The sequence below is a fragment of the Mizuhopecten yessoensis genome, unplaced genomic scaffold, assembly GCF_002113885.1.
Source record: "Mizuhopecten yessoensis strain PY_sf001 unplaced genomic scaffold, ASM211388v2 scaffold7201, whole genome shotgun sequence".
Lineage (NCBI taxonomy): Eukaryota > Metazoa > Mollusca > Bivalvia > Pectinida > Pectinidae > Mizuhopecten > Mizuhopecten yessoensis.
This window is the reverse complement of record NW_018406931.1, coordinates 284,143-302,576: the sequence shown is the minus strand read 5'-3', so window position 1 is coordinate 302,576 and position 18,434 is coordinate 284,143. Positions and strand designations below refer to the sequence as shown.

Sequence of the window (18,434 nt, the reverse complement as noted above, 5' to 3'; positions counted from 1 at the left end):
CATTATGTTGGATTTGACAAGATGTTAGAATGAGCCATCCCAGACTTGTACAATGTTATTACTACAGTGGTATAGCCATGTACACAAGTTCCCCGTTATCCTATCTCTGTAGCACCCATTTAGCAATGACGACATCAATCTCACAAAATCTTTCCTCTATTGGACCAGGTGGACCTATGTTTCTCTTGTAAGTTTTGGGACACTCTAAATTGTATAAAAGATTCACTATCTTTGGCATTTTTTGTCTACTGTACATTTATGCAGTAGAGCACACATACCTGGTAAAATTATGGTTCTACATGAATTGCACTTCATAATAGTGTCACACAGTAGATCATGTTTAAATTATAGATAACAGAATAAGATAATTTTATTGCAATTAAGATATGGCTTCAGTGGTGTAATGGACATTACCAACTATACCATAGTTAAAGTATACACATACTTATGTGGTTTACTGTGGTACAATCACCAACAAATAGGGCAGACATACATTTCAATAGTTTGAGGACACTTGTTGTTCATATTCAATTTTCCCCGAAAAAGACAATTGTCTCATCAAATTCTAAATAAATTTGAGTATAAGCAACACAGAAGTGAGAACCATGGTCCCTACAAGTGCCCAAGTGGTCACAGTTATTTAGGTACAGGTAATGCTTCAGGTAAAATGTACAGGTAGCAACAGGCAAAAACAATATCTACTGAAATAAATTAGTGATTCCTCCGTAGAGGTATGTGGTAAAAATAGGTATTGTATAAAACGCCAGAGTGAAGCAATGGATTAAAATAACGGAACTGTGCGAGTCCATAATGGACACGCAGGTTGCACAACACTAAAAAATAACCAGAATAAATCTAATGTACCAAGTTGTCGCCCCTGAAAGACAACTTAAACCAGTACAGTGATAACAGATCTATTCACAAGAACACAGCATTCTATTTCATACAATGAAGTCTTGATCCAAAGCTAGATTAAACTAGAACACAACATGTTAACCAAACATACAACCAAGCAGTTCCATATTAGTGTGTATGGCCTTGATCTTGCGACTCTTACGGCTTAAAATGTCCCTCAAACCCACTTCTAGTACACTAGTTATCCTCAAACACCCAGTTTACCTGAAACCCACTACAATAGTTAACCATTTATTCCCTTACACTAACATTTACCTCCAACCAATTTCTGGCACAGAATTATTCCAAAATTACTAGTTTGACAATTATCCTCAAAAACAAAACATTTAACCTCAAACCCACTACCAATTAATTTAAAATAGTTATTCTTGAACCCACTTAAAAATCAGTTGTCTTCAAACCCACAAGTAAATCAGTTAACCTTCATCCCAATATTAAACCAGTTATTCTTACTTCAACTAGTAAACCAAATGTCCTCAAACTCATTGTGCATTGAAAAGCTGAAAATCACCTGAGCATTTTCGTGTCATTACATACATGTGTTACACTTTAGTCGTTGTTCTTCATGAGGAAGAGAAAAACAATATCAAGAACTGAGGTGACAAAGATGAGTAATTATGCAAGGAGATAGGGATGACAAGGACCTGAGTTATAAATAGCCTGCAAGATATATCAGAGTAGGCAGGAAGAGAGACAAGCAAGGTTATAGACTGTAAGACTAATGGTCAACAGATCGCCCAATCACACTGGGATCTACAATCTAAAAGATACAACACCGTGCTAACATTTATAACACAAGTCATGCATGCACACAACAATACACTGAACTTAGATCAGCAATTAGTTTTGATTTCTTCCTCATTAATTTTGAGAGAAAAATAAATTATTGCATTAATGTTTGGACTAGGCTATCCCTCCCAAGATCTAGGGAAGCCTCTCTATATGTCAATGAAGGTACACATGTATTAGAACTTTATAAGAACAAGTAAAAAATAATTACATTGAAATTGTGGCAAATCTACAATATAAAAGCATTTCAAACCTCTTACATCCATTATGTTTGTAAAACTTGCATGTAGCTTTTAAAATTGTAATAGAAACATAAAATTGTTATTGGTGATATTCACAGAATAGTCTCTAGTATCTAATAAACCAAATGTTGATGCTCTAATAACAAAATGGCACAGTAAGGATATAGTGATGTACCATTTGCATTGGTCTGTGTTGATTTTTATTGCTGACGGTTTGGTACAGCAGGCTGTTAATAAATGCTACCAGGGAGACAACTGATTGGCAAACTAATAAAATAGAACTTTCCCATAGCTAACAATACACCAACCCATCTCAAACTATCTTGTAAAACATTCCAACTACCATGTATATTAAAATATTAGTTGAAGGGCCAAAACTTCCTTTGAAATAAATTAATCACATCAGCCAAGATGGTAGAAAAAAATACTTTAGACACAATTCAGAGGCTGAAATCAGAAAAGTAACATACCAGGCAACTACGACAACTCCCATAAAAATGGCTGAATTAATGCAGCAAGGATAGGTGTTTATCTTTCTAGTGTGTTATTGCATCTTAAAGTTTGATCAATACTGTAGGAGTTGTGCAGACAAGATTTGGCTAGGCATTTTGCAAAATGGGCGCGACTCCCATAAAATGAGCATAGGTCTACAACCTAATAGTGTGGTTATCATAAATTTTGGAGTTTTACAAAAATTGGTTTAAAAATAGGAATAATTATCCAAACAAGAGTTTTGTAATTATTTTTGTAAAAAAGGACAAAACTTCGATAAAAATAGTGTATCAAAAAAGCATAAAGTGAGGTGACAACATAAGTACAGATGTACTGGGGTATTAACAGCCTGCTGATAGCCTAACTCATTGAATTTAGCTTAAACTGAATAACTGAATTCCAAAATACCATTCAGCTGATCAGTATGCTACCATTTCTGTCCATTTTCTTACTTTTTTTCTTCATTTTAACTCTATTCAAACAATTCTGTCAAACACTGAATTAGGTAAGCTCTGCATTCATGCAGTTTTGACACTTGTTTGAAATGCTCCCTATTTCTCTATTAAATGATTTTATATTGGTTCATGTTCCACAACATTTTAATTGCACTAACTGTATCTAGACCACTTCCACATGCATGCAAAGGCCTAAATCCAATCTGGTTACACTGTTTTTTGTGTTTAACGTCCTATTAACAGCTATGGTCATTTAAGGAATTATTTTGGTGGTGGAGGAAAGCCGGAGTTCCTGGAGAAAAACTACCGACCTACGGCCAGTAGCTGGCGACTGCCCCACATAGGTCTTGAATCCGCGACCGAGTGGTGGAAGGCTAGTGGTAGTAGACTGTCGGACGTCTTAATCACTTGGCCATTGAGCCCCCCCACCCCCCCCACCCCAATCATTGAATTGTCATTTTGCCCCTCAGACTTGCCTAACCTCCAACCTACCATCTTCATCATTAGACCATAACAGACATATAATGTGTTCATCCCTACAAGGCAGGGACCTTAAACGAATACATTCACCACTGATAAGTGATGATCCATTTCTCTATTTCTCTCTATATGGAAACAACATTAGCCCCACCCCATTCTGTTGTAAACACTTTGAAGCCCCATCCCTTTCCCCCCAGTTCTGTACACATGATTAAGCCCCACCCCTTTCTATTGGTATTGTATACATTGTAAGTCTTCTCTTTGTATTTCATACAAAAACTATACCATTTCTGGATTTCAAATAAGCTTGGCAACAATTAAACATACAAATGATTTTTCTACATTTCATTTATCATCATAAAATAGTCTTATAACATAATGCTAGTGAAAGATTTGATAGGCCCATACCTAAAAAATTAAAATGATTAGAGTTTAAATAGATTTCTGGACTCTAAAAACACAGGAATAGATTTTCTGTCAATTTTTACGACATTTCACCCCCAATGAAAATTATACTGGAAAGTGACAAGATGACATTGGGCATGATGCAGTTTAGTTTTCAATTTGGGTTTAGAAGTTTTAAGGCTGACAGAAATTCAAATCCATGTGTTCTGGGTCATAACCTACAGAACAGGCAGTTTCCTATACAAAGTAGGAAATGTTGGTTACTGATCACTGTAACCAGGGCACATCAACATGATCTATTGCAAAACTGTTCAAAAACTGGTTCAGCACTTTCTAACACACAAGACTGGATTATCTATCACCAACGCCTTACGCAGTATAATATCTATGTACAATTACATGTAATATATGTTTCACTATGTGTGTCAAAATTAATTGCTGAAATTGAGAGCATGGCAGCAGGACATCTAGTAATAAGAGAACTGTTGTCATGGTGATCAGTGGATTATATATATATATATCTACAAATCTTTTTTTTTCAAATGATGGATGAATATATGCCTTTTGTAAAGGAAAAATTACATTTCATGATAAAACCAGTAAATAATGTTATAATTTCACAAAACATGATTTTTCACTTCTTAAATACAACTTTCAATGGCACCACTGACATTTTAAAAGAGAAAAAAATATATATTTACAATGTAACATATTAATGGCAATTCATAATGCAACTTATATATCTTGCACAATATCATATACACACATTTAAAGATAATAGTCATAAAAATCTGATTTAAAAGTAGATCTGCTGCATCAAAATGTACATACAATAATTTGTGTATGTACACGCCCTGATTGGCCAGTGCTGTTACTGTACAGTGACACACACCACACACACACACTATCCTTAGCAACAACACACACACTATCCTCAGCAACCGTACGCGCACACACTCCTCAGCAAATCACAAACTACATTCACACTTTTGTTAATGGTGAAATGCTCATCACATATGTACACACAATCTTCAGCGACCTAACATCATAAACTATGCTGTGTCACACTCCTAAATGATATACACACACCTAAAACATGCGCAACTTACGCTCTTAATTGACACATTCCACTCACACACGCCCTCAGTCGCAACCTCACCTATTCCTATATCTACTGTTAAACATGCGACAATGGATATCACAACACCTTTACAGCGACACATAGCCATTGTAAAACCCAATACAAAATATTGTTCTCCGATGTCCATAATCTAATACTTAAGTATCTGAAATAGCATTAAATGACATCCCTGTGATGGGGAATCAATTCATGGTTACGCTAGGCACTAATGTCACAGGATACCAGTCCCTTTATCTTCTTCAGATAGAACCTCCTTCGAGGATGAACCTTTTTCCAGCATTTAAGAGTTTGTTTCATTTGCTATCAAACAACATTTCACCTTCCTGCGTGTAAAATTCTGATTTCATAAAAAACATAGAATTCTCCCATTAATAATTTTTACTTAAATTTATGGTGCTAAAAGGATGTTACATTTTCCCTAAAGAAAGTTACAATCCTTGCATCTTGCATGTGACATAATTTATATCAGCAGGGCTTAACAAAAACAAACATTTTAACAAAACATGCACCTTACAATTCAGACCAGATGTAAGAAGCTTTTATTTTTCCTCAAGAGGAAAAAGATGTCTTGATGGTCATAACATTTATATAGCTCATGCAGAAAGATAACGCTTTTCAAATAAAAAAAAAAACATTTCCAAAAGTTTACTTTTTAGTCATTAACTAAACCTATCGAAGCATCCATCTAAAATAATTTCAAAGTTCTCAAAAGTTTTTACTGAATTAAATAATAATTTTCATCTTGAAAGACAAAATATTATCATTGTGTTCCTTTTTATGGTTTGAGTGAGGGTAAGGATACTTCATCAAATCCATGTTTTCAAAATCCTTAAGATATATTTCAGAATACATGTATTGAAAACCCTGTCCATAAAAACGACTAGTCAGTTTTTGATAGAACGTGGCTAACAAATTCAATGTTTGTCTTCAGCAAATAATAAAACACTGACTATAACCTATAGTGTTTTACATTTTAAACACTTAAAAATGAAATTCTTACCAAAAATTGTATTGAAAGAAAATTTGGTAAACAAAACTTTATACAAAATATCCTTACAATGTTGTATTTATTACAACTGCTAAAAAGGGGATACTTTAACAAAACATTTGAAAGCATTTGATAAATGATGAGCATAATGTGTAAAGAAGAATCAAGACTGTCATCTCACTCATACATTGGATGTCCACCCCCTTCTTCTAATCTTGCAGTTCAATAGTAATTTGGAGGAGGCAAAATATTTTCTTGCTTCATATCTTTAACCTTAAAATCTGTGTAGACATAATATTCCTAATAAATTTATTTTTTTCATTTAAGTAAACTCTGGGCCTGCTTGCTCAAAACACCATTAGCTTAACAGTTGAGGCAAGTTTACTGAAATTTTCAAACACAACTCACAATAAGTATTTTTTTTAGTGAAAACTGCATGAGTCAGGATTTTAAATGACTGTCTTAAGACAGGTTATATGAAAACACTTCAACACTTTCAGAGCATTAAAAATAATAAAAAATAAAAAGAAGAAAAAATTGAAAATTTTAGTTAACAGCACTTCATACAATATAGTCTGGATGGGAAATTTTACGGAAGCTCTGTCCAAGTCTAGATTACTGTTTTAAGCAATGTTTTTTTGTGTATAAAACTTTACTTTCTCATCTACCCTATCAATTTTTAGTAAAAGATGTTGTTTACCCAAATAAAGAAATGCAGAAATAATGGACGTTTAGTCGGTCACAAATATCCTTGTGAGGATACGTACCAAACCACAGCTAATAACATTCATGCACATCCATAGAAAAAATAACACAGAGATTGCACACTCCTCTGTCGCAGACTCAACAGAATGGATAAAATTTGACATCCGATCATACACATGAAACAAAAAACTCTCACCCTTGAAATTGGACCTCATCTTCACAAGGATGACTTACCTCTTAACACATTTCAGATTTCACATTGATGTTCTTTTTTACATGAAAAATATACAGCGTATTCCCTCACAGGTCAGTTCTGGTGATAAACCTTTAGAGTACATAAGTAACCATGAGAAATTACCAGAACACCATCTGTTACTACATGTCCGTTATATACCTGGGTAATTTGTTTTAGCATGTAATATGAGACATCCATGTGAAATGTGAAATAAAATAGATTTAATGATAATCGAGCTCTAATCTTAGGTAGAAAAATGATCAAGCTCTGACTGCAGCAAGAGATATGATTAACCTTTGACCTCAGCAAGAGATGAATCAACTTCTGACCTCAGAAAAAGATGATCAACCTCTGAACGAGACGTTTGACTGCTAGATTCAGGTTGTTGACCTCTGGCCTCAAGACATGTCTTTATGGTCCTCCTCAGATGGGTTTATATAATGCAACATGACAACAAATAATACAAAACATGTCTCAGAATATTTATTCTGGACACTAATACAGTTACTGGACGTTTCCATGTAAATCTCAAATAGTTCTAAATTCTGATGTGCACAGAAAGACAACAACACAGCTGTTAGAGTTTGTAAGCCAGGCTCTGCTTAGTCTATAAGCAGGTGCTTGAGATTCCTGTGTACAGGGGTAGTAGTTTTGAGGACCTGAACAGAGCTGGCTACATCACAGACACATACACACCAAATCATTCGAAAGTGTAGCGATTCATCATATTGTACAGCAGGGGATTCCTATAGGGGTCCTGAATCTGGTTGTCTGGGGCTGCCGCAGCCCCAGTATTCGGACGAGGCACAAAGTCCCGTTCTTGTGTCACCCCTGACCCAGTAGGATGTGTAAGTTTCGCTGATGCAGCTGCAGCAGCAGCATATTGCTTATCGTTCATAGAGTTCACAAAGCTATAGGGACTGTTTTGGTAGAATCCACGCGGGGGGTATTCACGGTCAAACATGGTATGTTGGGGGGCCACCCCATGGGGAAGGAACGGGCTATTGGTGCTGTCCCCCATATGTTGAGGATGATAGATGGGCTCACGATTGTACATGTACTTGTCCAGGTTAAATGAGGTGTTCATATTCATGCTACTGAACATTTCCGACGTTGATGTTGGAGGAAAAGCACGTGAAAAGTCAGTGATTCCTGAGGCCGACTGACGATACCGCTCCTCTAATGTTTTTTGGGATGTGCCACACTGTGTTCTTGTATATTCTTGTAGAGAGGGTGCAGTTGGGTAACCATGACTTCCAAAATAACCGAAATCAAATCTCTCCATGGGAAAAGTTTCATGCGGTAATTCTGGGCGAGTTGTAGATTGAGTTAATCCAGGGAACATATTTCTCTCTGCAACACTTCGTCGTGAGGGATCAAACATGAACTCCCGCCCACTGAGGTAGTTGTCCTTGGAGAATAGTGGGGAGGATGTGGAGTTTGCGGGGCGGTCCCGCTGAAGGTATGGTGTTTGGGACCAGTGAGCAGGTCTTACCTCTTGCCCTGTCACACCTGTCCATGAGTTAAATGGATTCCTGGCCATGGTCTGGGCCGTTACTGCTGTGGGGCCTGGAAACATGTCCTCTCGTGGCGGCACAGTCGTAGGTCGTCGCAACAATGAGGAAGCAGAGTTAGAATGTGATGCAAGGGCAGAGTCAGCCATACGATGAAGGTTTTGTAATGCGTTTGGATCACTTTGGGTAAGGAAAGGAGTCGTCATCCTCTGACGTTGTAGTAAAGCATCATTCTCTGTGAAGCGCATGAAGGATGAGGAGGAGGTTGTGGTAGAAGATGTGCTAGCAGTCACAGGAGGAAATATATTCTCAGTCTGTCTAATGACTGGGGGTTCCCTGGTAGTAGGGGTGGGGGTGGGGGTTGGGGTTGGGATGTACGATGTGATAGCATTTAGGCTGTCGTACACATTGTCAGGGATCCTTTCTGAAGGGCGCAGTGGGCTCACACTGCGGCTGGGTTGGTAGTGGTTCTCGTGCTGCCTATCACACTCCAGGATCTCCATGCGTTTGTTGGACATGTCTGTGCCCTGTACAGGCTGAGGCTGGATCTCCTCAGGTGGAATCTCCGGAGTTGTTGTTAGATTTAGAGGAGGTGCAGATGCACTTAGGTTAAGGGGAGGTAACTCCTTGTCCTGGGGAGTAGAGGGAATGTCTATGGATCTTTCAGCTGTTGTGTCAAGTCTGTCTAGACGAGATACTTCGTCCTCAGAGCGTGCAGTGGAGTCAAACTGCTGAAGGTACTGACCCAGGTATTCCTTGTCAACCTCTGGCATTGTAGACTCAGATTGTGAGCCCCCAAAATCTGCATTGGCAGGACCAGCAACAACAGGAGTGGCTACCCCATCTGCAATTGGTGTCTGTTTGGGGAGATCATTAGCCTCAGTCTTGTTTATGCTGACTGCCAAAGCATCAAGAGGATCTTGGTCCCGCTTGATTTCTGACCCACTGTCAGGTTGTGACTCTGAGCGCCTGTAAGATTGGGACATACTGTCTCCCAAGTCACTGTCCAGACGTGGCTCTCCCCCGGAATGACTCTGCACACTGTGGATGTTCTCACTATTGGCCACAGACTTTGGTGGTGTAGACTCAAAGTCCCTCCCAGGTGTGTCAATGTCCTCTGGCCCCGACTCTATGTCCGCCTCATCACTGTCTATCACAGGAGGGGGGCGAGGGGCTGGGGGAGGTTTTAGCTCCTCCTCAAAGTCAGTGTCTATACTACTACTCATCCTGTCACTCTCCTCATCCACTTTACTTGGCACCTCAGGGAGAGGTTCAGCTACAGTGACAACAGGATCTGTAACTGGCTCAGCTACCACCGTCTCTTCATCCTCCTTTAATTTCTTCTCTTCTGGTATCATCTCATCACCATTATCTTCTATATCCTTCTCAGCAGAATCCTCAACAACAGGAAGGAAATCCTCAACAACAGGAAGGAAATCCTCAACAACAGGAAGTAAATCCTCAACAACAGGAAGTGAATCCTCCACAACTTCCTGTGGAGGTTGTTCCGGTTTATCGGGCTCTGACAAGTTACCAGCACTATGTTCCTCCACATATTTAATCACATCAACAAAAGCTGTAGCTTTCAAATTGGCTTCATCCACACTTTCTTCTACAGTTTGATCTTTACTAGGCAGATCCAAAGTAACTTTCTCCTTTACCTCTTCATCATCATCATCCTCTCGATACTCATCAGTTTCATCCAGATCCTCTGCCACAACAGGCTCCTTTTTCTTTTTCTTGGCCTTTGGCTTTTTCCTGCCACCAGGACTCTTTTTTGATGTGACAGCTTTTGTCCTGGGAGATCGTTTTGGTGCTTGTTTTGCTATTGTTTTAGCTAGCAGCTCCTCCTCTATTTCTGCCTTTACTTTGCGACCCTTTTTGATTGGTGCCTTTTTTTCCTTTGCAGCTTTGGATGCAGCTGCTTTTGATATTGCTGCTTTAGGCAGATTGGATTTGGGTGAACTTGATTTAGGTGTTGATGCTTTGGGTGTTGAAGATTTAGGTGTTACTGATTTTGGAGAAGCTGATTTAGGCAAACTGCCTTTAGGAGAGGCTGCCTTCGGTGAGACGCCTTTAGGTGAGGTGCCTTTAGGTGAGGTGCCTTTAGGTGAAGCTGCCTTTGGTGATGTGCCCTTTGGAGTGGCCTTCTTCTTGCCCTTACCTTTGCCCTTTCCCTTTGGTTTAGCTTTCACTATCTCAGTCACAACCTCAGACACATCCTCACCAATGATATTAGAGGGACTGGTAACTAAACCATTCGAAGACCCAACTTCCTCATGGTCTTCTTTCACATTTAGATTGTGTTCTTCTTCATTTGATTTCATCTCCTCTTCCTTCACCTCCTGTTTTACAACCTTTGGTTTCTTTTTCTTTCTAACAACTTTTTTCTTTGCTACCTCAGGTTTTGGTTGTTCGTCCTTCACGCTCTCCTCACCTGTTGGTAGGTCAACACTCTCTTGGCTTGTTGGCAGGTCAACACCCTCTTGGCCTGTAGGCAGGTCAAGTGCACTTACTTGGGCAAGATCTTTATTTTCCATCACAGCTGGTTTCTCATTCTCCATCTTTTCAACATGGTTGACTCTAAAAGACTTTAGAGACTTGTCCTGGAACAGTGGTAACAATGCATCACTGTCCATTTCATCATCCGACTTAAACTCATACAAGTCCATTGGGTTCTGAGATCTATTGACAGGAGACAGAGGCTTCTTATCTTGTAGTAGGGTGCCATTGCTGTCCTTACCATTAGCACTGCCGACCGAGGCAGATGCTGGCTTTCGAACTCCATCAATGGCCACCACATGATGGGAGGCTTCCTTGGAGGGAGGGATGATATTGTGGAACTTGCGCAGGTGATACTGTAGTGAGCTTTTCTGCCGACATGCAAAATCACATAAGTCACATTTCACTGGTTTCTCATTTGTGTGTTGCCTCATATGTATTTTCAAATTGTCCGCATGTCGAAAAGCTCTGCCACAGATACGACAACCAAACTTCCGTTCACCTGAAATGTATAAGAAAAAGATTATTAAATATCTCTGTATGAAATAACACACAGACCATAAACAAATATATATAGAAGTATTTATGGTTCTTATCTCATTCACCCCTACATGTTTAAACTAGACTTTAAGTTTTTGATTTGGCAAGGTTCGAATGTACTTTAGGGGTGAATGGGTTAAATCATATTTTCTTCTCCTTACATAACAACTTGTTAACTCATTCACTCTTACATAATATTTGTACGCTGTGTACAGTTTAATTTTAGTGACCATGAGTGTTGAAGGGGAGGAGGAGGGGCAAACGGACTGGGACATCATTGGTTTAAATTTTATGCTGAGTAATCACTGGTTTTAGGTTAAGGTTCAAGAAAGAAAGGTGAGTTTATCATTGGTGTTAATTAAGTGCAACAAATGAAATACATGGTTATCATTTGGTGTTACAAGGGTAACAGGTGTGAAAGCTATATAATTATATATGAATAACAGGAAAGGAGGTTCATGTATCATTGTTGTATTTAAATTATATACATAATGTATTGTAATACTATCCTCAATCTCCCAGATATGAAGATATAATGGAGCAGAGCTAGGGCCCCCGCATCCTCAGTACTCCAGGGGTTACGCTCACTTTCGCAGCCCTGGAATATATATGTCATAGCAAAATTGAAGGCTCAGTAGTATAACCACCTTGTGGGTGAGACGATTAGACTAGTTTGATCATTTGATGTCAGTCGTGTAACACTAACAGTAAGAATGACTTGCTTAGAAGTCGGGTTTCGCTTCTCTGTAATATTCAAAGGACAGGTATCAGCATTATATAAACGATTGGTCAGGTTTATTTACCTGAACCAATCAAATAGCTAGCTGCGTGCCTTCAATTTTGCTATGACATATTCCAGGGTGCAGAGTGAAAGTGAGCATATAACCTCTGGAGTATCATGGAGGAGGGGCCTCGCCACTTACAACATAAGTCACATAATAAAATGTTAGGCCTCAGATGACTTTTAAATTTCCCAGCAAAAGAAAAGAATTTTGAGAGGTAGAAATACCAATATTTCTATTTCTAAAAAAGTCCCTTAATAGATTAGGGAGAGCTAGTTTTGACTTCATTTGAGGGATGCTTAATGGTTCATTGTTGACAGTGCTTTATTCCCATTATAAAGCATGTTCCGTCTTTGCGTATTGCAGAGTTATCTTCTCTTGGGAGCAGGTATTGATTGTTACGTCACTTGTTTGTGAGAGTAACGTCATCACTTTTTGAGAAAACGACGTCATTTTCTCGCACAAACCAATGACGTAACAATCAATACCTGCTCCCAAGAGAAGATAACTCTGCAATACGCAAAGACGGAATAGTATATATGTAATACCAATGTTCCTTTAAAAATATTGCAATACATATGTATATATGAAATCAAATGTACTTGTAGAGTACATCATACCACATAGGTACATATCTTGTACATTCATGTTCCTATTCATGGTTTAAATATTTTAATCAACCAGCTGAACTTGGGATTTCCTTTCACCCTCATATGGGGTATATGACCTCCTAAAATGGCTTTTGGCCCTCAAAATGTTAGAGCTCAAGGCAAGCCATATAAAGGGGTAAGAATAAATGGTTAATGATGCTTGATTTTACTCCCACTTATATAATATATAATATGTCAGGCAAAGACACTGAAACCTATCATATAACTTCTAATATTACAGCTGATATCACATTTTGTAAAAGTCATGTTGTGCATGAAAGATGTACATGCACTTCCCCTGTATAATTCAACCAACTAGCATTGTTATTTTGTATATTGTCTGGACTCATTTATTTGGGTAATCATGTCACTTGGTTGTTTATTTGCATTAATATTGTTTCCTATACAATTTGGTATAATAATATACTATAACAAGTTGCCCAATTCTGAATTGACCTAGACATGTATATCATTCGACTTTTTCGCAAATTTAAATCCTTTTGGGTAATAAGAAATAAGAAAAATCACAAAACATATTTTTAGGTCTCTTGAATAATAATATGGGATTTAAATTTGGTTTAATACCTGCCTATGAAGCAGAGAGGATATAGTTGCCTTGTTTGTTTGTCCATAAATTTATTTGCATCTGGTTGACAAGTTATCCCAACACTGGATGCATATGGAGAGTGTTCAAGTGAGATAAAGCTGTTGGGGTCAGAGGTAAAAACTAGTGTCAGTCGGGGTAGTTTTGGCCTTATAAAATGCAATGGTACAGTATCAGGAGTTTATGTAATGAATCCATTGAATTTTATTGTGTTAAGCCACACCTTTCCCAAATACTACAGATGCACAGATGGATGTCAGAGCATGATTACAATATCCTCTCTGACCTCTATCAAAGGAAAATATAATGCAAATATTCACACCATTAACCATTTTCATAAATACAAACCAGTGTGTGTGATGAGATGGCGTTCTAAGTGGCTTCTTTTGAAGAATGCAAATGTACATGATTCCTGATTACACAGAAATTTCTTGTCAGCAATTTGATGGAATTCTTCTTGATGATTTTTTAAATGTTTCTTGGATCGGAAATCCTTTGTACAATCATTGATATTGCACTTAAATGGGCGAGAAGGGTCATGTATCACCTTATGACCCCGTAGGGCAGTGTTCGTTTTGAATCGTTTGTCACAATTTGGGCACTTGAAAGGTCGTTCCTCTGAATGCCATTTTAAATGTCTTCGCATACTGTCTTCAGTGTAAAACATTTTCTCACAATCTGGATGCACACAACGCACATGCTTCACCTTTTCCCCATGGATATTAGCCATATGCTTTTTAAGGTTGGCTTTGTAGTTCGATTCGTAGCTGCACTTTTCACAATGGAAGCGTTTTGGTGCATCTGGATTATGGCGTATGATATGGGATTTGAGAGATGATTCATATTTGAATTCTTTGCTGCAGTGATGACAAATGAAAGGGACTGGCCCTAAGCATTCCTCCATGTGTTTCTCCAAGGGTATTTCAGTACATTTGACATAACGACTACACTTTCGACATAACTTAAAGTCTGTTCTGTCCTTGTGCTCCCTGTGACAATGGTCCTTGAGGCTATCATGAGTGTCAGAAATGAATGTGCATCGCAAACACACATAAATACCATGAGTCCTCATGTGGCGAGCTAACATGGCCCGTTTTGGTGTTGCATACGTACAGTGCTGACACCTATACTGGGCCTCCCCGGCCGTGCCTGTTTCTATCTTTTTTATCTCCTGGTTTTGTAATAAAATAGTGGTTTTCACATCCTGGGTGTCCTCCCCATTTTCAGCAGATCCCTCGGTTTTAATCTCTGACTCCATTCCGCTGGAGCTGGCCCGGGTAGGGGACATAGGCCCCTCCCCCTTGAGAATACTGACCACACATTTACGCAGGTGCCGTGTGTTGGCCCCCTTGCTGTGTGATATGTGACCACAGTGCTGACAGGTGATCACCACTGGAGGCCTCTTTACAACTGGAATAATTGGTTTTTGAGGTGAACCTTCTGTCCCTTTTGACTCCATGTTTTCCTCTTTCACTTCTTTGGCAGCATCTCCTTCTTTTTCTGAAGTTTCCTCCTTCACAACAAGCTCCTTCTTTTCATCATTTGTACTTTCCTTATTTTGAACTATGCTCTTTTTCTTTTTAGTTGTTTTCTTTTTCACTTCTAACGGTTTCACTTCTAACGGTTTATCACATGTTTCCCCACTTGCCTTGTTAACTAAAGAACTACTACCCACTTCCTCTGTTGCAGAAGTGTTCTTATTCACTTCTTCTGATGGTGGTGTAACTTTCCGCTTTTTGACAGTTTTCTTTTTCTTTTTGATGTCAGATGTCTCTACTTTTTTACAGACAGTAGGTTTTGATTTAGTGTCCGTGGTCTCATTGTCCTCTGTACCTTTCAGTTCATTACAGTCGTGATCGGGGGCAACAACTTTGTCCTCTTGACTTGTTCTACCTAAATCATTACCTACATTCTTTCCTCCATCTGTAAGAGTATCTGTTGGAGGAATATTTTCATTAACTGCTGTCTTTGGTTTCTTAGCAGCAGGTTTCTTTCTTGCTTTTTTCGCTTTTTTCTGGACAGTTTCTGGTTTTGCCTCCCCAGTTCCTTCCACAACTGTACTTTCAGTTGCAGTTTCTGTAACTGTTTCTGCTTTTGTTTCTGTCGCTGCTTTGTCTTCTATTTTTTTACGTTTTTTATTCACTGGTTTTTTAACTATTACATCTTTAGGTGCTGCCACAGCAACCTCCCCCTCCTCCTCCTCCTCCTCCTCATCAATGTCATCATCCTCAAATAGAAGCTTTCTCTTTCTGATGGGAGGCTTTTTCCCGGCTGGTGGTTTTCCTACAGCATCCTTCTTTTTTCCAGGCTCCGAGTCCTCCTTTACTGGCCATTCAGTTTCCTCCTCACTATGATACTTTCTGTTTCTCTTTGGTGTACGTTTTGAAACCCTTGGAGAGGATGCATCAGACTTACTAGAAGTGTCCAGGTCATCCTTATCAGTGATATTATGCAGTTCTTCTACATCGTTTTCATTAGCTACTTCTTTCTTTGATTTTAGTAACTTTTTCTGAGATTTTTTGGAAGGCAGTGATTTATTATTGGATTTCTTTTTCTTAGGTGGGGAAGGATCCTGATTCAACAAGACAGGGTCCATTACATCAGTATCATCTTTGTGTTCTTTGGTGCCATTTAACTCTTTGTGAATTGCATCTTTAGACTTTGACGGTTTTGCTGATGTTTTCTTTTTGTTTGTTGTGGGTTTTGTCTTCACAGACTTCTTTGTGTCAGACTTTTCACTTGGCTTCGGTTTTTGTTTGGTTGCCTTTTTCTTTTTTGTAGTGCTATTATTGCTATTCATCTGAGGGCTAACAGCTGGTATATCAGTTTTTTCACTTATAATTTCACTGTTCAATTCTTGGTCCACTACGTCAGGCCTACAGTCAGGAGGTGATAGTGGAGATAGCACAGCTTTTTCCTCTCTTTCCATCTCCCTTTCGTTGTGACAAGCCTCCTCATCACTCAAGGGATTGACCTCCTGTTCAAGGCCATTGTCGAGATCTTTGAATTTGCCTGCATCATTGCAGTGCACAATCTCTGCATCTTCAGCCTCATTTTCCGGAGTTATCTCCTCCTCCTCCTGGATAGTGCAGGAGGTTCCCTCTTCACTGTCCTTTGAACTGTTGATATTGTCACAGTGATGATTTGTCCCCGAGGGGTCCGTCTCATTATTGCTGCTTCCATCTGGAATAACATTATTTTTCTGGTGATAACTTGCTGCAATGCGGTTAACATAGTCAGGATTGACAATTCCTGGCTCCCGGGCACGGGGCTTATCAATCCGCTTGGGCTCCTTGTACGTCCTCATTCTTGTAAATTCATGTTTATTTGAGGAGATGTGTTATCCCATACCGTGACTTGTCAGAACTGGAGAAGTCTTCATCAGGCAATCTGAAAATATACCAAAAAAAAAGACATTCAAATATTTGGTTAAATGATCATGATGTGTAAGGATTTGATTTATTATAATAGTATACATGTACCTATTTATAAATGATAAATCAAATGCACACCGGAAAGAATGCACACTTGGAATATTCATTAAATATACTTTCTAAAACTAATAAAATTGTTAGGTTTTGTGCCTATTGAAGAGCAGTTAACACTTTTCCTGAACTGTACTTTATCAAAATGAAGTGTTGAACACAAACAACCAAGAATAAAAGTTAATACCCCGGTAGATACTTTGTACACTTTCTTTAATTATGGAGTTTGACAAATCTGTTCATTGCTGTAACTTTTAAATGCAGATGTTTCACTTGAAATAGTCAGGTATCTACCTGGATGTTATAAGCATATAATGAATTGTATCTCCTTACAAGGAGCCTGTCTTAAGTAGACTTTTAACTCGATCAAGAGAATGATTTACATGTACATGAAGGGTATATATATATTTTAAGTAGGATTAGACCCAGGAAACCTGATCCAATTTCATTTCATAATATATGAAGTTTCCCTTTTAGAATTGTACCATTATGAATCTTGGAAAAACAGGAAGCATGGCCAAGATTTATGTTTTGAACACTATTATATTTATACTATCTAAGATAGGATTACATAATTAAGAAAGTGTATGTTACTTAATTATGATATTTTTATTATCATGGACATCATGAATATGACTGATATAGGCAGTGGCTGTCTCTCATTCTTTTGTAATATTGTACATTTTGTTTATGGTTATAATTAATATATCATCAAATAAAACTGCACCCTTTGCAGATCAGACACAATGTTTCCATTTTTAATGTTTTTTATGATGTGAATTAGTAAAATGACACAATTCACAAATGTTGCTTGTACAACTGTAATGTAGTATGTGGTATGCTTTAATAGTGAAATATCCTATATGATGTCATTATATTTTTTCATGCAATTCATTACCAGTAAACAATTGCAATATTTGATTAACTCTTAAGTTTCCATTAAAATTAAGGAACATCTGTATTTAAAACAAACTTCTCCCTTTCGCGTCTTTGTATCTGAATTATCTGTATCGCTAACACAGATTATTAAATACATATTTATAAATTTCTTTAAATCTAGACACATGCAGTTGACACCATTCTATAATCAATTAAATCTAGGGCACCAGTAGACACGCTCAGCTGGACTGTCTATCTTACATCCTGGATTATCTTTACGGCTAATAGGCTATAAAGTACCGAAAAAACAACGCTACTGTTATGATATTGACGGTACCTGCTGAGCATTCGAGGTTGTTTACTCTAGAAATCACAGTAGCTTGTGTATTCATTGAAGCCAAAGCCAGTGACATTTGATAGCACGAAAAAGCATGTCAATTTACCCATTTTATCCGCCCGGATTGGTCTCCATTCTCATGCATACGTTTCATTAGGGTTTGTAGATGATGGTGCTTTTCCTATTTAAGCTTAAGGCCTGCTTAAAATCCAAGGAAAGCAACGGTCTTACATTTAGTCAGGAAATCATATCCATACCATCTCCAAATAGCTAAATATAGCCAAATTGATTCTG

At 38.2% G+C, this 18,434-nt stretch overlaps 1 protein-coding gene across 1 annotated transcript; it reads right to left on the bottom strand.

Annotated features, from left to right (window-relative positions):
• Positions 1–5,919: 5,919 nt before the first annotated feature.
• On the bottom strand, positions 5,920–18,410 carry LOC110453216. The gene is made up of 3 exons (XM_021502071.1): positions 18,247–18,410; positions 13,788–16,829; positions 5,920–11,365 (listed from the first exon to the last, which is right to left on the bottom strand). Exons 2-3 carry the CDS (start codon positions 16,744–16,746, stop codon positions 7,548–7,550), a joined length of 6,777 nt encoding a protein of 2,258 aa, XP_021357746.1. The 5' UTR covers positions 16,747–16,829; positions 18,247–18,410; the 3' UTR covers positions 5,920–7,547.
• Between the last annotated feature and the right edge of the window lie 24 nt (positions 18,411–18,434).